At 37.3% G+C, this 24,246-nt stretch overlaps 7 protein-coding genes across 12 annotated transcripts; 2 read left to right on the forward strand and 5 right to left on the reverse strand.

Annotated features, from left to right (window-relative positions):
- The first annotated feature begins 174 nt into the window (after positions 1-174).
- On the forward strand, positions 175-3,032 carry PAPS3 (poly(A) polymerase 3). Its single transcript, NM_111532.3, has 11 exons — positions 175-293; positions 473-513; positions 596-673; positions 747-854; positions 973-1,035; positions 1,122-1,283; positions 1,368-1,481; positions 1,554-1,616; positions 1,703-1,999; positions 2,157-2,321; positions 2,453-3,032. Exons 1-11 carry the CDS (start codon positions 266-268, stop codon positions 2,855-2,857), a joined length of 1,524 nt encoding a protein of 507 aa, NP_187308.3. The 5' UTR covers positions 175-265; the 3' UTR covers positions 2,858-3,032.
- A 9-nt stretch (positions 3,033-3,041) lies between these two features.
- AT3G06570 (Galactose oxidase/kelch repeat superfamily protein) lies at positions 3,042-4,376 on the reverse strand. Its single transcript, NM_111533.3, has one exon. It carries the CDS (start codon positions 4,362-4,364, stop codon positions 3,192-3,194), a length of 1,173 nt encoding a protein of 390 aa, NP_566286.1. The 5' UTR covers positions 4,365-4,376; the 3' UTR covers positions 3,042-3,191.
- A 346-nt stretch (positions 4,377-4,722) lies between these two features.
- On the reverse strand, positions 4,723-7,970 carry GALK (Mevalonate/galactokinase family protein). Its single transcript, NM_111534.4, has 13 exons — positions 7,528-7,970; positions 7,156-7,331; positions 6,998-7,044; positions 6,813-6,907; positions 6,630-6,712; positions 6,474-6,542; positions 6,196-6,381; positions 5,973-6,107; positions 5,715-5,849; positions 5,558-5,628; positions 5,399-5,476; positions 5,174-5,315; positions 4,723-5,074 (listed from the first exon to the last, which is right to left on the reverse strand). The coding sequence occupies exons 1-13, from the start codon at positions 7,688-7,690 to the stop codon at positions 4,964-4,966; spliced, it is 1,491 nt and encodes a 496-aa protein (NP_187310.1). The 5' UTR covers positions 7,691-7,970; the 3' UTR covers positions 4,723-4,963.
- Positions 7,971-8,515: 545 nt separating this feature from the next.
- Positions 8,516-11,489, reverse strand: AT3G06590 (basic helix-loop-helix (bHLH) DNA-binding superfamily protein). 4 transcript variants are annotated; one of them, NM_001337665.1, is made up of 3 exons: positions 10,466-11,489; positions 8,902-9,511; positions 8,570-8,822 (listed from the first exon to the last, which is right to left on the reverse strand). In NM_001337665.1, exon 1 carries the CDS (start codon positions 11,133-11,135, stop codon positions 10,470-10,472), a length of 666 nt encoding a protein of 221 aa, NP_001325895.1. In that variant the 5' UTR covers positions 11,136-11,489; the 3' UTR covers positions 8,570-8,822; positions 8,902-9,511; positions 10,466-10,469. The 4 variants fall into 4 exon arrangements, with proteins under 4 accessions (NP_974239.1, NP_001325895.1, NP_001325894.1 ...); NM_202510.1 differs by having other exon boundaries at positions 8,516-9,511; positions 10,466-11,230; NM_001337664.1 differs by having other exon boundaries at positions 8,902-11,489.
- AT3G06600 (uncharacterized protein) lies at positions 11,446-16,408 on the reverse strand. 3 transcript variants are annotated; one of them, NM_001337666.1, is made up of 5 exons: positions 16,189-16,336; positions 15,972-16,094; positions 15,372-15,746; positions 13,530-13,640; positions 11,446-12,187 (listed from the first exon to the last, which is right to left on the reverse strand). In NM_001337666.1, the coding sequence occupies exons 1-3, from the start codon at positions 16,279-16,281 to the stop codon at positions 15,381-15,383; spliced, it is 582 nt and encodes a 193-aa protein (NP_001327815.1). In that variant the 5' UTR covers positions 16,282-16,336; the 3' UTR covers positions 11,446-12,187; positions 13,530-13,640; positions 15,372-15,380. The 3 variants fall into 3 exon arrangements, with proteins under 3 accessions (NP_001327815.1, NP_001118593.1, NP_187312.1); NM_001125121.2 differs by lacking the exon at positions 11,446-12,187 and having other exon boundaries at positions 13,301-13,640; NM_111536.3 differs by lacking the exons at positions 11,446-12,187; positions 13,530-13,640 and having other exon boundaries at positions 15,175-15,746; positions 16,189-16,408.
- Positions 16,409-16,437: 29 nt separating this feature from the next.
- AT3G06610 (DNA-binding enhancer protein-like protein) lies at positions 16,438-17,976 on the forward strand. Its single transcript, NM_111537.5, has 4 exons — positions 16,438-16,791; positions 16,890-16,945; positions 17,432-17,498; positions 17,576-17,976. The coding sequence occupies exons 1-4, from the start codon at positions 16,660-16,662 to the stop codon at positions 17,666-17,668; spliced, it is 348 nt and encodes a 115-aa protein (NP_566288.1). The 5' UTR covers positions 16,438-16,659; the 3' UTR covers positions 17,669-17,976.
- AT3G06620 (PAS domain-containing protein tyrosine kinase family protein) lies at positions 17,954-23,240 on the reverse strand. Its single transcript, NM_111538.4, has 13 exons — positions 22,579-23,240; positions 21,981-22,434; positions 21,235-21,904; positions 21,088-21,128; positions 20,894-20,962; positions 20,534-20,634; positions 20,346-20,424; positions 20,046-20,144; positions 19,778-19,846; positions 19,640-19,689; positions 19,465-19,546; positions 18,926-19,020; positions 17,954-18,785 (listed from the first exon to the last, which is right to left on the reverse strand). The coding sequence occupies exons 1-13, from the start codon at positions 22,959-22,961 to the stop codon at positions 18,656-18,658; spliced, it is 2,322 nt and encodes a 773-aa protein (NP_187314.1). The 5' UTR covers positions 22,962-23,240; the 3' UTR covers positions 17,954-18,655.
- Between the last annotated feature and the right edge of the window lie 1,006 nt (positions 23,241-24,246).

Below are 24,246 nucleotides of genomic sequence, written 5' to 3' on the forward strand. Positions count from 1 at the left end.
TAAAATTTCAATTTATCTCTTTTTCAGATTATAAACTAGAAAAATATAATAAGTAGAGAAATAAAGCTATACTATTAAAAAAAAAAGTAATACATATTCCACGTCAATAATTTGGTGGGGCCAAATCTATTGCTGCGCTGGATTTAAGGCAATTTTTAGTTCGAAGTTCAAAACAAAGGCGAAGGCGAAGCGGAGAGACTCCACCAATTTTGCTTTCTTTTTCTTCAAAGATTTTCTCGGGAAACAAAGTCTGACATTCCTGGCAATGAAAAAGGGAGGTGGGAGAAATAAAGGTTAGTCCTTTTTCCCGGCAAATTCTTCTTTCTCTTTCCGTGTTTTCGTTTTGTGTAACGGCGGATTATGCTAATTGTCAACGCCGTCACTGCCTTGGATTCCACGTTTTATTTCGATAAACCCTTTCTCCCTTGCCGGATCCTTGTTCCTCACGTTACGGCTCTGGTCTTGTCCCTAGGTTTCCCTCAAGATGACGAAAGCTCGATCTCGCTTCGTCAGGTAATATATTAGGGTTTTTACTCATTCTCAATTTAAGGACTTAAAAAAAACCAAGATTTCACTTTCTTTCAAAATTTCGTAGCTGATGGTTAATGAAGGACTCATTCCATCTCTTGAAGATGAGGTGAAACGAAGAGGTGTTATCAATCAGCTACGAAAGGTACATTCAGTTTTGTTTCTTGAGTAGTTGGACAGTGATTACTGATGTCTCTGAGTTTCTTTCTAATGAACAGATAGTTGTGAGATGGGTTAAGAATGTTGCCTGGCAACACCGTCTTCCACAAAATCAGATTGACGCCACCAACGCCACCATTTTACCTTATGGTTCTTATGGTCTTGGGGTGAGATTTCTCTTTCACTTGTCTTCTTTTTCAAAATCTTTATATATATTGTTCTAGTAAACGACTCTATAATGCTGAAACTTTTAGCTAACTCTTGTTGTCTTTCATTGTCATCCAGGTTTATGGTTCTGAATCAGACATTGACGCTCTCTGCATTGGTCCTTTCTTTGCCTCTATTGCTGTGAGTTTTCCTTGTTTCGTTGAATGATCTGATTCACATTTGTTTTTGTTTCCCGTGAAGTTGAGATTCTTCTCTTATTGGTACAGGAGGATTTTTTCATCTCCTTGCGTGATATGTTGAAAAGCAGACGAGAAGTTTCCGAGCTTCATTGTGTTAAAGATGCAAAAGTTCCTCTCATCCGCTTTAAGTTTGATGGGATCTTGGTTGATCTTCCATATGCTCAGCTTAGAGTATTATCCATTCCAAACGTTCGTTTTCAAAACTTTCTATAGTTCTAGTTGCTTTACTTAGAGACACTAAAATGATTTTGATATTAACTGCGAGAACTTCAGAATGTAGATGTGCTTAATCCTTTCTTTCTGAGGGACATTGATGAGACAAGTTGGAAAATCTTGTCTGGAGTTCGTGCAAATAAATGCATACTTCAATTAGTGCCTTCCTTAGAGGTAATAGTGATACAACACTAACTTGACTCTTTCCTCAACTTCTGCTTATTGAATATCTTATTCCTGTTTTAGCTATTCCAATCATTGCTGCGGTGTGTCAAATTATGGGCCAAGAGGCGAGGTGTATACGGTAATGTAAGTGCTAAATGCATATCACTGCTCATCATCAGGCTATCAATGAATGCAGAAGCTTAATTGATTTTGATTCCACTTGTTTTCAGTTGAATGGATTTCTAGGGGGAGTTCATATGGCTATTCTTGCTGCATTTGTCTGTGGATACCAACCGAATGCAACATTGAGTTCCCTTCTGGCAAATTTCTTCTACACATTTGCGCATTGGCAATGGCCTACACCAGTGGTGTTGCTAGAGGACACTTATCCATCTACTGGGGCTCCTCCAGGCTTAATGCCAATCCAACTGCCATGCGGTTCACATCAATACTGCAACTCCACCATAACAAGAAGCACATTTTACAAGATAGTGGCAGAGTTTCTACTAGGGCATAATTTGACAAAGGTAGAGTCTTACTTTTTCAGTATCCACCTAACCATCCTGTTAGGCTGTGTTTTTAGCTCTTTGGATCTTGCCTGAGGTTTATGTGCATTGGCTTTCACCCAAGGAATGCCGTGTTCCGAGCCATTTAACCATGTTTTTGGTCTATTCCATTTTTCAGGATTACTTGAAGCTCAACTTCAGTTGGAAGGATTTGTTTGAGCTCTATCCATATGCAAACACATACACGTGGTTCACCAAAATACATCTCTCGGCTGCTAATCAGGAAGATCTCAGTGATTGGGTTGGTTGGGTTAAGTCACGTTTCCGTTGTCTTCTTATCAAGGTACGCACTTCCCATTTTGGTTCAACTCTTTCTATATGAAATCCTACAAACACTCTGCTAGTTCTGTGGTCTGTCTCATAGTATGGCCTTTGCTATGTTATTGAAAATCTCTCATCTCATCTTTAATGCAGATAGAGGAAGTCTATGGCATTTGCGATCCAAATCCAACAGAGTATGTTGAAACCTATACAAAGCAGCCAAACATTGTCTTTTACTGGGGATTACAGCTCAGAACCATTAATGTTTCGGACATTGAATCTGTGAAGATAGACTTTCTGAAGAATGTCAACAGTGGAAGCTTCCGGGGAACAGTTGGTAGAATCCAGTTAACCCTTGTCAAAGCGTCTCAACTGCCTAAGAATGGTGAGTGTGGTAGCAACAACAGAAGCAAGAAGGTGACAAAGACTTGTTGGCGAATCCGGGAAGATAAGCAGTGCAATAATGTACCGGTTTACTCAAAGCATTTGCCTGGTTATGTGGTTGGGTATCAAAAGATGGTTAACAGAGAAGCTGATGGTATGGAGGTTAAATGTTAGGTTGTGTTAGTAGTAATGATGGTTTTGCTTCCTAAATTCTTTTCTCTGTTTTTTTAGCTTTCGACTGTTAAATGTGTGCCTGTGACTGTGATGATGATGATACCTGTGAGATGTTTGTTTGCAGGGAGAAACTAATTTGACTTTTAACTTTTTAATTTGTAAATGTCTCTTGACCAAATCCCAATTGTTATGCATTTCTCTAGTCTATTATTAGTGTTTTTCTTTCAAATGAAACAAGAGACAGTCATTCTTCTTGATCATAGCTGCATACACCGAAAGAACACACATGCATTCCAAAGAAAGAAGAGTGATTTTACCAAATAAATACACACGATCAAACAGTAGCAGCAAGAGCTTTGACAAACTCATAATCTGCAGGGACAGTAAGAACAGGATCAAACCACAAAACTTTCCCCCAAATCTCCCAACTAGTGCGTCTTTCAAGCGCAATCTCGGCACACCAAATCATCTTCCATTTGTAGTCATCATTATCAGGTAAATATCTGAACCAGAAAACCGCAATGTTTCCACGATAATCAGCCAATCTAACACAAGAAGGACCATGAGGGATGTTACCCAGTTCTAGCAAACCCTGGACGTCTCCCCAACAGTTTAGCGCATCGTCATACCATCTGATCCTTCCGTCAAAAGCTAAGTAGATAACATTGTGTATCTGGCAATAAGAATCATTAAACATGGACATAGCCATCTTCGTTTGAACCGGTTCCCATCTACTTTCCTTGGAATTGTAAGCAACCACCCCTCTATGAATCCAAGGTTTCACGAGGAACTTTCCGTCAATAAATGCGGTTCTGCAGTTTAAAAACTTGTCTTTTGTCTCGCTGCAATTGAAGGGCTGAGGATCCCAAGTGTGTGTTTCTGTGTCCAACACCTCAAAGAAGTCGTTCTTGGATTCAGATTCTTCATCATCTGCGTACATTCCTACTACAAATATCTTTCGATCAAGGACGCTAGCAGAAACTGAGGTTAGCTCCACGCCCAATCTCGGAGCCTCGCGCCACGTGTTTGACCGGCAATCCAGAATCGAGACGTTAGAGGAGGCGTGCGAACCGGCAATGTTGTAGATATCAGAACCAACCGTGACGAGACTCGAGAAGTAGACAGGATGAGAATCTGGATCTGGGACTGGAGCCAAATAATAACCATTTGATTTCTTCTTCTCCTCCTCCTCACTGGTGGTTAGGGTTTGATCAGGTTTCCGGCAGAGGGTGAACATGCGATAATCAGGATAACACGCTATGGACAGATAGAGACAGCTCTCGGTGTGGCCTGAGACTGATCGGGCCTTGTAAAGCTCCGGTGAAACTAGAAGAGATCGAAAGCTCTTGCAGACGAGCGAGACTGTCCGATGGTACAATCTCGGGACGCGAGCGACGATGCTCAATATCAAATCATCGGGAAGCGACTGAAACGAGGCCGATGCCGACTGCGATTGCGGCGCCACTATCTTCCTCTTCTTTACCGGCGGGGACAACATTGATGACATGCCAGAGTCTGATCAACCACTCGTTTCTTAAACACTATATATGCCTCTAAATCAGGCCGGCTCAATATTATTTTGGGCCTGTGCTAAAAAAAAAATATCCCCTTTTGGGCTAGCTTACGTGGCAGTGTTTACTGTCTTCTTCTTTAAACGTAATACACTTGTAGTTCTATTCAACCATTTCTGCTGTACAAACCTCCTCTCAATTTCTTATATATTGTACGTGCCTCTAAAGTAACAGCGTATCTATACAAATTCTGTTATATTTTCTTTATTAGTTTACAACTTGAGAAATAATAGTAACCATGAGATTAGATAAATTACTAAATTATTGTGTATCAGGTGAATTTAAGAGTGAAAATAATAAAATTTAGAATTAAGAATTACATTAAAATTGCAAATGAGTACTTTTGCTAGTTACAGTATAAAACTCTGAAAAAATGCAGAAAAAATTGTGAATGAAACTTCAATTTATTATTGTCGTCAACTCCTACATATTATTCAAAAATATTTATTAAAAATGAAGCTGGGAATTCAATGGGCACAATTGCTGCAAACAATTCGGATTTGAGTAAAATTAATAAGGAGGGAGAGAGATGTGTTTAGAGGTTGAAGATGGCAGCACCACTTGAAGGCTTGGAGGCAAAGAGGTAAAGCTCCATATCTTCTTTTTTTACCACTCCTTTCTCTACTCTCTTTTTGTAGTACTTCTCCTGTATAAATACCACAACTCCATTTCTTTTACTCAAAAAAAATATGTAACAATAACGTTATTGTCCTATACAACCAACCATAAGGAAGCTATCTATTACCTTGACTGCTGGAATGAATTGAGTAACGTCAAATTCCTTGACCAAGGCCACAGCGCAACCGCCCCATCCAGCTCCGGTCAGTCTTGCTCCAAGTGCTCCATTCTCCTTGCAAACTTGAACAAGTTCTTCTAGCTCGGGGCAACTGCACGATTTCACCAAATTCAAAATCAATCCTTTTCACATTAAACAGTTTCACTCTTAACATTGGATCTTAAATTTATGCACCTGCACTCGTATAGGACACTGCAGCTGTAATGGCTTTCATTCATGAGATCACCAAGTTTCTTTAACTTCTCTTCGTCACTGCACACAGTTTATATTTCAAAAGTATCAAGGTTCCTGTAAAGATTTAATCAGAAGTTCCATGTCGAAAATCGGTCTCACCTTAAGTTTGAATTAACTGTGTCCTTGAAACCATGAACCCTCCGGGCTTCGGAATAAACGTGTGCAGCTCTCTGTTGATGACCGTAAGCAGCAGACCATTATTATTAAGAGTCAGGGTAAGAAAAAACACAATATTCCACAGAGTTGTACACTTTACCTGATGCAATTTGAAATGCGTGGCAGCATTGAGTACAGCCAAAGATGTTGGATCATTGTTCACGATTGATGGTAATTTCTCCTCTAGGATTTTCTCAATCTCCTCAGCCGTGTATGGTTCTTCTTTCAGATATTCCTGAAGCATAGACAAGAAGCATATAACCCTAAATATCTTCCAAAACATTAGAGATCAACTGATACACAGAGAGATAATTTAACATCAAACCGCCAGTTTTGGCAATGAATAATTGATGCGTACCTTAACAGCAAGAAGAGGATCAGATGACCCACGATCACCAGCGAATGACACACATAATCCCTCCACATCAGAAAGAGTCTTAACTTTTGATATTGCTTCTTTTGGTTCCATTCCGAGCTTAACACCAAGTATGATCTACAAAGCCACATGGTAAAGAGAGAATCATACGCAACTACCAAACAGAGTTAAGATATTGCAGCAGGAAAGTTATGCAATGACTAACCGAAGCAAGTCGACATTCAACGACCCTGTTATTGTAATTCTTAGCAGCCGTGACCGCCTTCTGCGACTCTGCAAGAGAATGTGCAATTACAAAACTCCCTCCATCAGGGAGTTTCACATCAGTTGCGCGGACTGGGTTGAAGTCAATAAGCTCAGCAAATCCAGTTTTAGCCATTATAGAGATTGCCTATTGAAATGATTAAAAATTGATCAATCCAAATAAGAGATAATTATGTGTGAAGGTGATAAATCATGGATTATTTGAGAAAAAATTATGACCTGGTCCATCCCACCAGATTGTGTTCCAATGTGTCTTTCACATTCACATGTAAGCTGTGCAAGTTCTTTCTGAAAGGCAGAGAGAACTTGGAAATTTCAATAATCAACAAGAGATTTATGAAAGTCCTTTCACAGAGCACGATTGCTTAATAATACCTTCTCAAAGTTATGACCAAAGACAGCCATAATAGCAATTGTTGCTGAGCAAACAAATGCAGCAGAACTTGACAACCCAGAACCTAAAAATCGAGACACTCCAGTTACAGCTTGAAAGTAAACTGATAAACTTTATTTGAAATGATAAGTTTTTCTGTTCCGTAAGTATCATGATGCATATACCTGTAGGAACAATTCCATCAACAAGCACATCAAGTCCAACTGGTGAACCAAGATTCACACCTTTTGACTTTGCATACTCATGAAATCCTTTGTACCTGTAATGAATCAAAGGCAACTCAGGGACAAAAAATATTGAGATCTCTCAGTTCCTGATAGACACCAAAGCTCCAAACGAAACCCCTTACGCGCATATGAAGTAATGCCCCCATTTGTGATTCTTCAAGTCAATTTCCTGCAAAATTAACACGTACGATAAGTAAAGTAAGCCAGTAGTATTCTAGGACTCCAGGATCTCAACTATATTGTCTGTGACAAACAGGAGAATGCAACACAGATACATTACCTGGTCAGGATCGGCAGGATATGTACACATAGTGTACTTATCATTAACATTTGCAATCCGAAGCTGCTTTTGATCCTCACATTTCCGAATCGCTATAATTGTATCCTGACGAATAGCCATCGGCAACACTGAGTATCCTTCATAGTCAATGTGCTCTCCTATCAGATTCACTCTTCCTACACACAAAATATAACAAACACCTTCACCATCTATTTTCACAATCATATCCAACAATTCCAAACAGAAGATCATCTGATGTCATCATCCAAATACCAAAATTGCAGACATCGATACAATAATTAGAAACCAATTCATCTCAAAGTCAACGAAATTCCAATTTTTGCAAAAATTCAAAAACCCGAGATTATTTACCAGGAGAGCGAGCGAAGAGTTGGGGAGAAGCACCGAAGACATCGTTGAAATTGGCCTTCAAAACATCGAATCGTTGTGTAGCTTCTTGGAGCAGAGATCCTTCGCCGTAGACAGGCTCAAGAGATGTGAAGATCGGGACTGATACTTCTTCCGGTTTCGCCATTTTTGTAGTTTCTCCTTTTGGCTCTCTCTGTCTCTCTCGATCACTTGTCGTCACTTAACCTCTAATGTTCACAGTTATCACGAAACGTCTTCGCTAGAGCATAATTATTAATTGCCACCGATCTTATTTCTAAAATATATTAATTGTTTATCGTATTTAAGATCTGTTCCGGAAGATCGCTTGTATTTATCGAATATTTTGAATTTTAAAAATGAATATTTGTGAATATCTTACTTATCCAAAACTTTCGATCTTTTGGATTCCGGAACACGTTTATGAATCTTAATTCGTACTATATTTGTTGGTGATTTTTTTTTTCTTTGGGTAGGTTTATATTTGATAAACATATTATTCCCAAAAATGATGTTATTGATTAAAAAACGTTTCCTAATTCTTCTAACACTCTATGAATTCAGATAACACTAGATTAGATAAGTGTCCTAGTTTGAATTTAAATTTAATCGTATTTTACGTGTGTGAGAGTTATATCCTATATGTAAAAACTAAAAGTAATTTGAGCTATAAGATAATACTGAATGGATAAATAGTAAAAGTTTTCCGGTTAACCGTTGTTTTTAATTCCTGCTTAATTAGATTGAGTAACAAATATGCAAGTGTTAACGTGTAGCAACATGGAGGTATTACATACAATGTAGATAAAACTATATCTGAAAAAGATATTGATTTATGTGTAAATTAAAAATAATAAAAAATTTCTAAAAGATGATTAGAGGAATAATATATTACATTGTATATATTAGCCATAGGGTTTAGGGTTCAACTAGATTTTTAAGGTTACTCTTATCGTTTATTTATTTATTAATGATATATATATATATATATATATATATATATATATATATATTTATTTATTCACACAATTTAATAAGCAAACGTCTAAGTTGAAACCCTAAATTAAAATATCATTTCTCAAATCACTATAAAATGGAGTCTCTCCCAGAAGAAGTGGTTGTGAAGGAGATCTTGCCACGCGTGGCTCTTTCTTCACTCAAGCTTGTTCAACTTCAGCCTCGTATGCAAATCATTACATAATCTCTGCAACGACCCTCAAGTTCTCGAACACGTCTGCCTCGACGAAATCAAAACCGCAAACGATGACCTATAACTAAAGCTAGAGTTTTCTCAAGAGATGCAGAGAGAGCGGAAACACGGAAGCAGTGGCTCGTGAAGGAATTGTGAAGTGCTTTTACCTATTCAGTAATATTGTTGATGAAGAGAAAGGGATCGAATGTTTGCAAAAGCCGCGTCTAAAGGACTCAAAGCTGCCTCATATCTCTGTGGAGTGATCTCTTTGTGTCGCGGTGGGAAAGTTCCGCAAAAGAGTATCGAGATTTTCAAGTCTTCTTTTGTCGTGAAATCTTCGGCACTGAAGACTAGGAGAAACCTCCAGGAGTATCTGCAATGGATGGTTTCCAAATATAAAAATCATTTTTTGGGAATTAGGCTCCTTGGTTATAACTGTGTTCGACATGGACATAATTTTATCTGGGCAAGTTTCTCTAATAGTGTGTTGGCGAGTTTTAATCCAATCTTCTACAATGTTGCGGTTTATTTTCTCTAATAGTTTGTCCCTTTTGGCAATAATAATATAACTTATGAAATATGTGATGAAAAGAGTTGTCGTGCAAGTTAATAAGAGAAGGCTTAAAAAGAAACAAGAGGACAAAGGCATGGCCACTCCCATGTGCCTCCTCATACTTTTAAGGTCACTTCTCTCTATGTTTTAAATATTTTTTGCTTTTGTCGTCACTTGTCTCTTGTTGTCGCCTAGTCATACTCCAGTGTTCTTAAATCATATCCCTATCACAGAAATTCGTATATTAATTAAGCTAATGAATCAAACTCCTGTTAAGTCAATTTTAACTACAGGTTATTCAGTTTTGCTTCGTGATGAATATTGAAGGATATACAGTACGTGCAGAACTGCAGATTAGTGTTTGAGAAAACTTATTTAGTAACAGGGAATTATTAGCTAATTTAATCTTTTTTCTTCTTTTTTTCCTTTATATTTCTTGTGAAATAAGGAAAAGAAAAGAAAAAGAAGACAAACAACCTATAAGTATCAAAAATGGGATTCAAAGGAGGGGCAATAAAGCGAGTAGATGATTGAGTGACAGATCAATCTCATCAGTCATCATTCAATTCAATGAATTTGAATGTATCATTCCATTCATTCTCTAATGCATCATCACATGCTACCATAATCAAAACTAAAGTTAACCCATTATCTTCCTACATCTACTATAATGTATTTTAAAATTCTAAATGGGAAATTATTTTCTTTCCACTTTATTGCAGTACAAATCTATTTCATGTTGAAATTTCATATAGTACATAAGATGATATAGTACAAAGCCATATTGAATGAACTAAAAGTACATCAAAAGTTCCATATTGGTTTAGTTATCACATACTATGAGGTTAAAAGAGGAACCCATTTTCCCACTAACTCCAATAACGAATTCATCAATCTTATTTTTTTTTTGATCAACAACGAATTCATCAATCTAAATCAAATAATCCAACTACGATTTGAACCCTAATGGTAAAGACTTTATTAATCAATCATATACTTAATTTAGACTTGAGGATCGTAAAAATGGGAAGACTCGGTTCAAAATTTACTTTTACTTGTAGCAGAGAAGAATCAGCGGTTGGGAAGAGTAGTTACAGATTATAATCAAACCGAATCTTCTATATACACATAAGCTGTGAAAGATCGAGAGATGGTAGAATTAAAAAGACGATTTTAACCTCATCAAATCGGTGGAGGAGCTGAGCCGTAGGAGGAGAGAAGCTGAACTAAAGAGTTCATGGCTCTCACTTGCATCTCCAGAGCCTGAATATAATCAGTTGCTTCTTCTAGAATCACCGGTACGGATTGTTTACCGCAACCGGGAACTAACCGGCCTAGAACACGTACTTTCCGGTTAACATCCGGTATACTCTTCTTATTCAATCTCAACACCGACACTCTCCGTTTTCTCGATCTGTTGCTGCTGCTACTAACCACCGTAGTCATGGCCGGAATCGCCATCGTAGCTCGAGGACGTCTCTGTTTACGAAATTTCAGTTTGATCCGATTAGCTAAGATCGCTCTGCTCCAGAGTGTTCTTCCCCGAGCGGAAACGGCAAGAGCTCGATCGGCGGCTTCACGGACGGCCTTTCCTCGTTTCTGAGCCGTTGGAGATGATGATGTTGAGGCGGAAGAGTTGAGGCGGACTTGTTGGAGCGCTTGGAACAGTTTGGCTGAGTAGATCCGTTGTTGCTTCTCCGATCGCCATCGCGCGTGAATCTCACCGGAGACGGAAGATGCGCTTGAACGAGACGATGCGGCGGATGAAGCAGAGGATCTCTTCTTTCTCCGAACGAGATCTGAAGTAGTACTCGTCGGCGGTTCAATATCTGAGATCAGAGACGCCATAACCAAATAATTGGCTCTGATCTCCGCAGTCGTATTGAAAGAGCTACAGAATCCGAATTTATCTGAAGTTGAGCGGAAGAAAGTTATGAAATTGTGGAGAATAATGGAAGGGAGAAGAAGAGGAAGATATATAAAGGGAGAGAGGTATCAACTATCACGAGACGTAGCAGTTAACAAACGGCCCCGTTTTAGATGTAGCAGTTAATAAGCGGCGTCGTTTTGTCAATTTGTTTTTTAGTATTTGTTGTTTTAGCCAGATACGAAAGTGGCATTTGTAATGCATGATAAAGAGAATTCGTGAATACCACCAAGAAACAAATAATTTCATTCTCAACACTAGTGGAATTGATAAGTTATAATTAACTGGCTCTATAACCTCTAATGGTTTTGGAATAATGAGAGACAGAGACATCATTGTGACTTGAAGCAATGTTTATGAATTATGATTATACTTAAAAAGTTTTGTTCCACGTTGATTAGTTCACAATTATTTTTTTAAACTTACCCTCTTGACAGAGATTTTAGAAAGAAATTTATATACAAAATTTCTTACAATCACGAGTTTTCGATCTTTTGTAGACATAATCTAAATAGAGAGTAAAATACATAATAGAAATGCTACAAAGATCCTAATGTGGGTAGAGCATCCATAACGATAGTTTCCAATCAATTTAGGGTACAATCTTAATTACTAAATTAGCTTATTGATATCTAAAGATGTTTACGAAAAGAGAAAACAAACAAACTTGTATAAAGGCCGATACTTTGGTGGAATGGAGGAGGAAGGTAGATTCAAACGAAAGGATGACGTGTCATATTACTATTGGAGAAATCCATTTACGACTTATAGTGGTCGTTTAATGGACTGACAGGGCAAAAAGAGAGGGGCCAAAAACTCAAAACTTTGGATTTTGTATTCAGTGCAATGATTTCGTAAATATTGGAATTGTATTTAAAATACTACTTTACGCATAAAGTAATATACCAAACGAAATGCATGTGCGATGTAGGGTTAGTGGCACTGCCTCTCTTTACGGCTTTTTTTTCTTTCCCTGTAAAGAAAAGATCACTGAAATTAACTCCTGTATTTTATCAAAAAAAAGTTTTGTATGTGTATCTATCAATATGTATGAATAAAATTTCATTAAATTTTGTGTATATGTATAAGTAGATATAAGATTAATAGATTGTTGGGTAAAGTATAAGGGAGTGGCGTCATTTTATTCATATATCCTGCTGAAAAAAGGAGCTTCTGAACTTCTCCATTGGGTTAATTCATATATAAATAAAGCTAGCTACGTTCAAACTAATTTTCTAGAAAAGTTACTGTTAGTTTGATTTTTGTTTGTACTGTTCACTATGTTGAGTTTGATCAGCAGTTAAAATGGAAAATACCTATCTTAGTTTATGTTAGACATAAAAGTACCACAATGGTATATATACTGTATTAAGATGTTTTTAGGCGGGTGGAAAGGATGTTAGAAACAGAGCGCAATGCGCAATGCTTCATAGATAATAGTATTCATTTAACCTAAGGGCTAAGGGTTAATAATTGTGTCAGTAACGTGGCATATTCTCTGTACCTTAGAAAGTTATAAGCTAGAATGATTCCACATGACAAATTAATGATAAGAAACAACATATCCAATTATTCACTAAAGTGTCACTTACAATAAAATAGTTTATCTACTTCGAATTTAAGAATATATTTTCGATTTAGATACTTAAATTTTCTCAATTTATACTTTAGAATCAAGCAGAAAATTTGTTGGTGAAGAACAAAGCAACCTAATGAATTATCTGTTTTACGAACTGAGTCAAAGAAACCACTATTCGAATCTGCGATTTGCGTAATTCTCATGGGCTCTACTTCAACAACAACAACAAAAAAAACATGTATCACAAAGGTTGCTGGCTGTAATTGTTATCTTCCATTAATAGAAATAAATATATTTCGGATTGGAAGTTCAAATTTGTTACTATGAAAATTTACTACTGTAAATCATAATTCCAGCTATCTAAGGTTTTCAAATTTATTTGCAAATCATTATGTATCTCGGATGTAATGAGTTTTTTCTTATTATATTAATGAAAAAAGTTGATAAGGAAAGGAAAACTAACTATTAAGTATGATGAAGGTGGCACAGAGATTGCCTCCCTAATTCTAGACACCAAATAAACTAAGTGAACGACAGACAATGGAAGAAGAAGGACTAGTTTCTTTTTAAAGGAAGAAAAAGGGAAGTATTGATTAGATTAACAGATGATGATGCTCAATCATTGTTTTTTCAACGGGTCTATTTTGGATTGCTAATATGAAATGATTAATAGTCTTTTGGTAAATTTAACATCAACTTAACAACACTTTTCAGAGGCAAATATGAAAACACTAACCTGTGTAGTTTTTTCTTTTTTCAAATGATATTTCCAACTTCTATGTGTTTCGCTTCATCAGAAGTAGTTGATTTTTTGTCCCTGGTTTCTCACAGTGATAGCAGCCAAATCCTGTTTAAATAGTAGAAATATGATTATTGTTAGATTACGTACACTAATTTATAAGCATTTGGAAGCCTAACTCTTAAGTTGCCATCATTGTTTTACCAACAACACTGAGCAAACGTGACAATTACTTGACCAATGACAATCTTTGTTGTGAATCGAAAAGCTGAATTTCCAACCCATGATTTGCCTAGGTTTAATACCAGCTTTTCATCATACACGTGAAAAATAATTACTCCTAAATCTATAGTGGGAATCCAATTCGAAAGCAAGACTCAGTTTCTCACAAAAAAGTCATAGACTGAACTATACAAACGCCACGAAAGTAAGCAAGAAAAATGATATAGACCATTGATTACGTAATACACAAAATATGGTCATTAATCAATGTCAAGACACAAGGACAAGACTGATTAAGAGAAACAAACAAAACTCTTCTAATTGGTTTCCACTAATTTAAATCACTAAGCCGGATTTTTCTTTAATCACACAGAAACTTTACTTCAAAAGTAAACCAACAAGAGCTGCTTCTCTTTAATACATGGCATATATTAGTATATTCTCTGGTGTTTAGTGGCCTACTACTATATTAATCTCCAGTAGAAAAGCCAAACACCAGTCTGGATTATTCTGTCATTCATTTTCTATATACAGGACTAGTTTCTAAATCCTAATCTTTGTACCATTATCCATAATGGAGAATAAACCTAACCTAATACCTCGAAGAGTTTATCCTAATAGTTGTGAAAGATCAAATCAAGTAATTACCCAAAAAGCTTAACAGGCTGGACTTTCCATAGGATTTGTCTGGCTTAATATACAAAAATGTAAAGAACAGCTTGCATGAGAATGGAAACAAAGGCTAGCACATGTCTTGGTAAGATCTATATAACCTATCGATTTGAGATGCACATAGAAACAAGCATGCTATATATATGAAGCAAATAAATTAGGTGGGGTTGCATTACATTGTATCAAACAGAGCTAAGAATGGAACACATCAAGGTATATTAGAACCTAGCAACTTAAATGCTACAGAAGCCTATGTATCAAATGTGTGATGGAGAGAAGACTTTGCATTTGGATAACACAAGTCACCATAGATGAGACGATCAAGTGTCATATCAGTTGTGCCAATAAAATTTTAGGGATCAATCATTGGTTAGGACTTAGGAATGAGACTAACTAGCTGCTTATGAGGCCTACTTGCAAACTCACTCTCAACCTACCAATGGATCTAGTGAGAGACTACTTGGTTTGGGCCTAGCATGAGCTAAATTTAAAACATTCAATCAGAAGGCTTAGGAAGTTTAACATTCAACAAAAAGGACACAGAGAGAAGAAGGTAGCATTTCAACCGCATAAGACTTCACTGAGATATCTGTACTTACTTTTACTAGAGAACGTGTGTTGCAGTTATTTTTAAAGAGTGAATTCTAAAAAAAAAATAAAAAACAATGTTAGAACTGATCTTTCCTTTGGTAGACACATCCCAGTAGTTGAAATATGTTAATAGTGTTGAAGTTCAAGAGGTGCTAATAGCCAACTTAAACTAAACAGCTGTGACCTTCATTAGCAGAGATGCAACATAAAATGACAAACAGGATAAATGTGCTATTGAAGGCAGATCAGTATACAACCCCAATCTTATGCAACGTTGAAATTATTATTGTTATCATCCTATGAGAAGGAAACCAGAATCAATGTGACAAAGGTAAGAAACGTAAAGTGAATTACCTTGAAGAATCATGTTGGAAGTGGTCCACGGTAAGCACGTTCCTCTCCTGAGCTGAAGAAGACCACAATCGCAGCTAAGATAGCCCAAAGAATGAAACTCAAAAGCACAATGCGGAATTTCACAGTAACAACTCTATCGACCCAGTTAATTTCTGCAGAATTGTCAACTGAACAGATCAGTTTTTTCAGCTCATTGATCTCCCCACGCAAGGATTGCACAGAAGCGGGCAAGTCCACAATCGACTGGATCCGATCAGTAGAAGACGTGTCAATACGAGCCTCCACACTAGTAATGGTTGAAACTGGAGAATCATCAGCCGGAAGACAAATCTCTGGGGTTGACATTAAGTCTAGGCTCGATCCTTGAATAACACTCTGAGGAGAGAACAACATAATTCGAGCCAGTAATCAGTACCCAGACACATAATGGCTAAAATTGAGGTTTAATCTTTCCAATTCGTCATCAAGCGCAGACAAAATCGATTCAATTTTCGAAAATTTAACATCTAATCTTAACGGATCTGAGCGTTTACAAAGCAACACAACGAAAAACTTCGATGGAAACTAAACCTAACTAAAACATTGGAGCGAAGCATATACCTCAGCCTCGGAATCAGAGATCGCACCAGAAATCTGAGAGATCGGACTAAAATCCATCGGATCCTTCGTGCTTTCAAAAGATACGTCGGAAAATGTTGCGATCTGTCTCTTCTCCGTCGTAACCTTCAGTTCAGAGAAGCATTGATTCGAATTTGAGTAGAACGATGTGGGAAGAAGAAAACAATGGCGATTTTAAGGATCGATCTAATAAAATTACCTTCCGATTCTTCATCTCAGGATCCTTGAGTCTCTTAGCTCCGAGTTCTGATGAGCGCGCGAAGCTTTTCCTGGGAATTTGAATTTCCTTCATCTCTCTCCAATGTTTTCAAATTTGGAGCTTGTCAGTTTTCGAAAATGTGAAATAGTGAGTGAACTACAAAACTATCAAGCAAGATAATTTTATTTGTAGTACGCTTCTTACATGGGCTTAAGGGCCGATAACTATTTTTATTCAAGGCCCAATATAGATCGTTCTCGCTCATCGCAAAATTAACCTACTAAACCGGAATTCGGTTCGGTTGTGGTATTGTTTAGCCGGTTTGGTTCCAGCCTCACCCGATAGAATTAGCCTTTAGGGTTTCTAACGTCGAAGCTTGAAACACTATCGAACCTCAAAATCTCTGTTGCCGGAAATTTTCTTCACCGAAACTGAAAGAAGTCGAAAGAGAGAAGAGAAGAAATTGAAGCAATGGAGGGAGCAGAGGAAGCTGGGGCTGAGATAGCGGTTGATTCAAAGGACTTGCAGCAACAAAGCAAAGCTTTCGACAAGCTCACCGATCGTGTCGAGGATCGCCAGCTCGATTCCTCTCGTGTTCAATCGGTATGTAACTCTTTCGTGTCCTGATTTCTGAAAATATTAGGAATTCCGAAATTTTTTTAGCTCGATTAGTAAATTGAAAAGTCGGTATCGTGTTTCAGGCTATGGCTTCGATTGCTGCTTCTAGGGAGGCTGATCTGAATGCTAAGAGGTTGAGGTAAAAACTCTAAGCTTTTCCCGTGTTCTAAATTCTGAAATAGGAGATTATTAGCAATGCTTAATGAAGCTGTAACATAAGTCAAACTCGTTTGTTTCCATTCCTAATTCAGAATTAACTTGATTAATTTGATTACTGCGTTACACTTGTAGTTCAAACTGTAGCTAATCTCTCTGTACAAATTGGTGTTTATCTGTTTTTTTGGGGCTTGGCAACACTTAAGTCTATCTATTTAGACCAAGAGTGTCAATTTTGGAGAATCTGTTTGTTTTTTTGAAATTACTCACATCTAGATAGTATTGACGCCAGATATCAGTTGTGCTGTAATAGCTTTTACTAGAGAAAACACAGCGAGAATGATCAACAAAACAAGTAGAACTTATTATTAATAAGTGATTGAATGTGATTTACGAGTCAATATCATCTTTCGGAAAAGATTAGACTTTTCGTTGTATTTGATTGACAAAGTATTGGAACTTTATGCAGGGAGAAAGAACTGGCCTCTGTGAAGATCAATCCTGCAGATGTTGAGTTTATTGTAAACGAACTTGAGGTTAGCTTCTTTTTATTAGCTTCTTCTATGCATGTGTTCACAAAGTTCTGAAGTTTGTCACCATTGTAAATGAGCAGATAGAAAAGAATGTGGCGGAAAGAACTCTAAGGGAGCACAAAGGTGATGCGGTTGCTGCGACTAGGCAATTGCTTTCACGATATCCTCTATGATGGAGCAGGACCATTCTTTACTTCCAAGGTTTTTTGTATGTTTGAGAGGTTGAGAGCAAGTCTCCTAATATTTAACCGAGTTAAAATTGTCTATTGCTGAACCGATCTCTCTGAGAAGCCCTGAATACAGTTACAATCGATTCTGGGGTGGTGTTTTGTGGTTCTACCTGAAGTTTGAAGTTCAATCTTATTATCAAGATATAAGAATGTGTTCTTCGTTTACTTGGTCTTGGAGCTGTAAAAAGCTTGTGGGATAATCATGGAACATTGGTACAGTACTACTTCAAAGCAAAACAAAATAGAAATACATTCAAGTTTCTAGAAAAAGTTTGAATTAGACTGATGCACAACGAGAACTTCCAAACGAAGGTATTCATTGAAACAAGAAGTTTGTTGATCAACCTGTAGGTTAGTGATAACTTCTAATTTGACAACCTTTCAACGTAGGTATAGATTACATAAATCCCCCAATAAATGTCTGTTCCAAAAAAAATTGGTGTTACAATATTCTCTCAGAACTAGAGTTCCAAACTCCCTTTTTTTTCCTCTGTACAAAATATCATCAAATGGTTCTACCACACTTGATCGCATAAATGTTTAGTAAGAATAATATATGCAATCCAATCTCTTGCCCAACCTACCCAACTTTGCAACTTCACATCAAATCCCTTTCACGCACTTTCTTTAAGCTTCCACCAGAGAAATAGAGACCAGAACCGACCACCAGAATTACAGTAACTAACCTGAGCAATACGTTTCTTTTGGTAGTTTGTGTAATGACCCAAATACATCACAACACAACTCCCATAATTTCAGTGGCAGTCTCTGCTTATAGGTCTCCTCCACGCTGTAATTACACATCAACCCACTGGTACTACTGCTCAAACAGACCCATTCTCTATCTTTCTCTGTTCTCATGAACGTCTTTGAGTCTTGAAGCATGGCATTGAGGAACAAAAAGGTAAAAAGGCTCAACTTTTATTTTAATTAGTTGTCCTTGAGAAGAGAATTGTCAGATAACGCAGCACGAGTCGCTTGGAACTGTATCATATACTTTCTTTGCAGGTCTCTTAATTTATCCATCAGTTCTTGGAATGTGGGTCTCAGCTTTGTATCACTGCCGCGTGGACAGACCAAAATAAAAACACAAATCAATGTCAGCATCAGCTATGTAACATGTAGAACACCTAAATCAAGGAGAACCATAATAATTAAAGGCTACACACGGATTATGCAGTGTTCAATATGTTAATGTACCTGTGCCAACAGCTCTCCATTAATGAGATCCAACGAGGATCAATGTCTTTTGGGATTTCCAGCCTCTGGTCCATGAACCCCACAGCTCCAATCACCTGCACATATTTCAAATAAGCATCTCGTCATACTTGATTCGTGTATAGAGAGAGGATATGCAGTGAAACTGAAATTGGAAGTTTTCGGCAATCAAGTCGTGCAATGGAATTAGGAGTTAGGACATCAAATTCGTAGCGATGTGGTATAGTATGACTATATATAAAGAACACACTTCACTTGTATCTTTACATTTTACAGCAAGTACAATCGTTTTTATGGTTCCCACTCTCTTAACTCTCAAGTCTTAATTAGTACAACGGATTTTAACATATCGACCCTGGAACTATTCTTCTGACATAAAGATTCTAGTTATTTGTTTTAGCATAATTGACAGAACATAGAATGTAGTTTTTAAGTGAAACTTTCCCGATTTTTAGATTTCTAGGACAAAGTGTCACTTGGAGACGCTTTCTTATTATTTCTCTATCTATCAAAAATGATACCTGCATAGAGTTGAGAGTTTCCCATGGGATCTTCTCGGTGGCAAGCTCCCATAATACTACTCCAAAGCTGTAAATGTCAGATCTGTATCAACGAATTAGAAGAGCTAATTAACGTTTAAGGAAAAGAAGAACAATTAATCAAGGGAACTTAACAAAACAGAATACAAGAATATACTTCTCATCAGCAGACTCATTTCGAAGAACTTCTGGTGCCATCCATTGAGGCTGCAGAACAAGTAAAAATTCAATCAAGATCATTGTGAGAGATTGACTAGAAAAGAAGATTGAAATCAATAAGAGTCAGGTATAGTACCGTTCCCTTCCCAGACTTGCTGGTTAGGTATGTTTCATGCTTGATACGCGAGAGACCAAAGTCAGCTACCTGTAGGGATATCCAGGTAAGTTGACGATGTTACTAGTTCCATTTTGGAGATCTGAGTCTTACTATTCCAGTTCATTCACATAAGACGATTTATTTCTCTAAAGTTAAATTTTCGTTTTAGAAAGCTATGTAGTGATTCACTGATCATCATCCATCTAGATTACAGGAAAGTAAAAGTGTCTCAAGGTGAATATCTTACCTTAACGGTCCAGTTCTTGTCTACCAGCAGATTTGATGACTTCAGATCACGATGGATAATGGGTGGACTACAATGGTGAAGATAATTCATACCGCGAGCCTGTGTGAAGAATCATGTAATATGCTGGATGAGATGTACGTTGACTGAGTCAAATAGGAGGGGAAAAGAATGATCACAAGACAAATACAAAGAAGTAAACAAATAGAGTAGCTCAGACTTAGAACATTGTCCACATGCAACTGCCAATGCTCATAGAAATGGAAAAGTTACATGTCAAGTGAATGTGCAACTAATACTTACAATGTCCAAGGCCATATGGATACGCCGCCTCCAATCCAGTTTTGACGTGCTCTTCTGTAGTAGACGGAAGAGACTTCCACTGCAAATAGTAATTCAAATGATTATGGGCATAGATCAGAGGTATGGCATGAGGTCCAAAAGAAGAAAAACGAAAGTGAGAGTAGTAACCAAAAGAGATGAGACCGAACCGTGGAAGGAACTCTGACACTATACAGAGACGCTGGGGTGAAGTCACAGCTCCCATAAACAGCAGGACGTTAGGGTGTCTAAGTCTTTTCATCAACAATACCTTTACAATAAAACAAGACCAACATAAATATTTGGAATTAGCTGTTTTCGGAAATGATTCATTCTTCAGTAAGATGCAGTTCGTAAGTGAATATGCTTTAGTACAGAAAATTGTTGTCGTTGAAGAAGCAATCTGACTACTAAGAGATGAAAGAAAAAATCAATATTTTGGTTATACTAAAAACCAATAAATATGTCAACTGTCTTATGCCAAAACTAAACTCACAGCACTGATTAGTAAGAAAGATCAAAAACAATACCTCTTGTTTAAAAGATTCTATGACCTCTGCTGAATATTCTTGTTTGGAGAACACTTTTACAGCTACATCCTGCGGTGACATTAGCAGCTCCTAATTAGACAGATTTTTTGAACTTGCGAATTCCTTTTTTCTTAGGGATGCACGTATAAATCAACAAATGCATCTACAATATCACCAGAAGCCAAAAAACATACAGATCCAAACCAGAGACCGTGATAAACAGTTCCACATGAACCTGTAAAATGGAAATTACTGCATGTTAGCAGAACGGAGACAGAATATCACATAAAAAATATTATGTTATAAAGAATGGATGTGTCAGGCTTGAGGGAATAAATAACCTTGTCCGACTTGTTCTCCAATTGTCAAATCATCCCATAAAATTTCATATTCCAAGCCTTCGCTATCAGTATCAACCTTGTTCATAACACTGCTGCTGGTACTTCCGCAGCTACTAGCGCTGCTTGTACTGTTTGCATTTATAGGGGAAGACCACAAACTAGAAGCCTCATTATTGATAGGCTTATTACTTTCAAAGGCATGGCTTTCATACTGAACACCAGCAGAGGGATTAATCTGGTGACACCTCTCTTTCTTTTGTTCATTCTGTACCCAAGGCCAAACAGAATTTGTAGGTCTTCCTTTTGAACCTTCCTGCTCATTCCCTTTCCATGGCCATGACAAACCTTTCTTTACCATCCACTCTTCAGCTTTTGAGGTGAGAACCTTATGGATTGCAGGCTTTCCATCACTCTCATCACTGGAATCTTTGAAGGGTTTCGAAACAAACTTCTCATCATTACATGTGAATACACCAAAAGGAGACTGGATAAAATCCCCTCTTGGTGTGCTGGCACCACTTGATGCTGCATCGTCCCTGTGGTCAACAAGAGTAGCACCGAAGACATTATGATCTTTTTGATGACTATCCCCACTGCCACCCTCCGAGAGTGTGGCACTATTATCACCTGCTCGCATTTTCGACCTGACCTTGTTGCTGACCTTGGATGCCTGCAATTTTAACACTGGTCACAATGTGTAACAGTAAGATAAAAGGTGAGGATATGCAACCTACAATTGAACTAACCAAATCTGAGATCTTTGATGCTATAGCAACTTGTATAGGCTGATCAGAGTCAAGGCCAAGTTTCGATATAACAGCTCCTCTGGAATCCAAGCCAAGTTTAGAGGCAAAACTATTCCTTGCAGGGATAGAGCTCGTTTCACCTTCTTCTTGCGCCTTCAATTTAGCCAAAGAGATTCTTGGGTTCAGATACGGTGCCGTGTTACTGGTGATACAAATGATCCCCATAAGAGCACCATCATCATCATAGAAAGGGGAACAGGTAGTGACAGCTGAAAATCTATCCCCTGATTTGCTCTTAACAGGAAACTCACCAGTCCAGCTCTCTCCACGGACACAACGTCGAGCAATATTCATTGCAAAGGCAGCGTCCCGATCATCTGCAATAACATTAATAGGGTTCTCCCCAAGTGCTTCTGCTGCAGAGTACCCATAAACCTTTTCCGCCATAGCATTCCTGAAACAATTAAGTAATCGAATTGGAATCTGAAGGAATAACAAATTGAAAAAATGCAAAACTAGAATGCAAATCAATGACATCACATCTTACTCCCTAATTAGAATCTAGCATAAACTGCATTCACAAGATGGAACTACTAACCAAAAGATAATCCGCATATTAAGATCGAAGGCATGAACAGCTTGTGCCATCGACTGCAAAATATTCAAATACTGTTTATCAGTGAATTTCCCAGCAGATGGTCCCCCGCCACCAACTTCAGACCTCAATCTCATCGAATTCTGGATACGGCTCTCCTTCCGCAACGGCGACGCGTTACGAAACGAGGCGGCACCGCTTTTCCTCCAAGACGGAGCTCCCTCTCCGATGTTTCTCCTCGCCGGACGATGAGGAGACACCGAATGCGATCGCTGTCTAAGCTCCGTAGATACCTTAAGCCTAGACATCTCCTGCTTGAGATGCTCCTGACTCTCCTCTAGCTCAAGTATCTTCTTCAGCAGCTCCTCCGCAGGTGGATTCTCCATTGCGCTCCAAAATGGGTAAACCCTACCACAACAACAACTACTCCTCCGATCGAGTAGAATCGGGGACCGTTTCGAGATGAATCGGACCTTGAAGAAGCTGCTAAGTGCTTAATCCATGTCGATTTGATTTTGACTATCTAATCTCTCGCTCCCTAACAGAAGAACAAAAGTAGAGAAAATGGAATTGAAATGACGCGAGAGAAACGTTTAACCTTTTTTTCTCAAGCAGTCAACAATAATGGAAACCTTTTTTCTCCTTGTACGTTTCTTTTCTTTTCATTTTTACTTCTTTTTGATTCTCTTCTTCTTCTTTGCTTGATTTTTCTTTTTTTAGATAATTCAATTTCCAGTTAATTTTTCTTTATTTTGTTGTTTCTTTTTCCATTAGACACTCAAAATCATAATTTTCTTTTATTTCTTTTTGGGTAGATTCTGTATTAGATTCTTTGGAGAAAAAAAAATTATGTAAAGATTGTAAATTGTAAATGTTGATTCTTTTAAATTTAGGTAATTTTCGTTTCATTATTCCTTATTATAAGCATTATTTACCTTATAAGAGAGATTTTTGTTCAAAACTATCTCAATGGAAAGAAAAAGAAGAATGAACAAAGGAAATGAATACATTTGTTCCTAATTTCTTGGGAGTCCTATGTATATAAAAAGTGTCATAGATACAAAGGATACATAATATATAATTTGCAAAGAAGCTTTAATTCATTGTGGAGCTAAATCTTCCTAAATGAACACATAATAAGAAGCATTTTTGTTGAAAAAGCACAGATTCATGTGGACGATGATTCGGTTTGTTTGCTTTAATTTGCAATTAGACCAAGTGGTTTTTATTAATTATAGCACCTAATTAATAACATGTTAATACAAAATAGTTTTTTTTTTATTAGGCACTAGATCACATGTTTGTTGTGGCACCTAACTCATAATATGAGTGGACAAATTTCTCTGTGATTTTTTTGAAACTCATTACATAGATCTTCATTCTATGTACTTTAACAAACAATTTTTTTAAAAAAAGATTATTCTATGTTCGTTCGTACATATCTAAAACTAAATTCTGCAATCATAATTGTAGCAGCGAAATCATTGGAAGCGCTAGCATGCATGCGATAACGTCGTCTTGAAATATCACTGAAATTATTTCAGGATTCGTGACTTGAACAAATTCAAGTTCGATCTGTCTTTTTAATTTATATACGTTCATCAGGTTGGGAAAATAAGAGAGAATAAAAGTGTTCAACTTAAAAAATAGTGGAATTAGATAGAAAATTTG

Source organism: Arabidopsis thaliana, chromosome 3 (assembly GCF_000001735.4).
Source record: "Arabidopsis thaliana chromosome 3, partial sequence".
In the NCBI taxonomy this organism is placed as follows: domain Eukaryota; kingdom Viridiplantae; phylum Streptophyta; class Magnoliopsida; order Brassicales; family Brassicaceae; genus Arabidopsis; species Arabidopsis thaliana.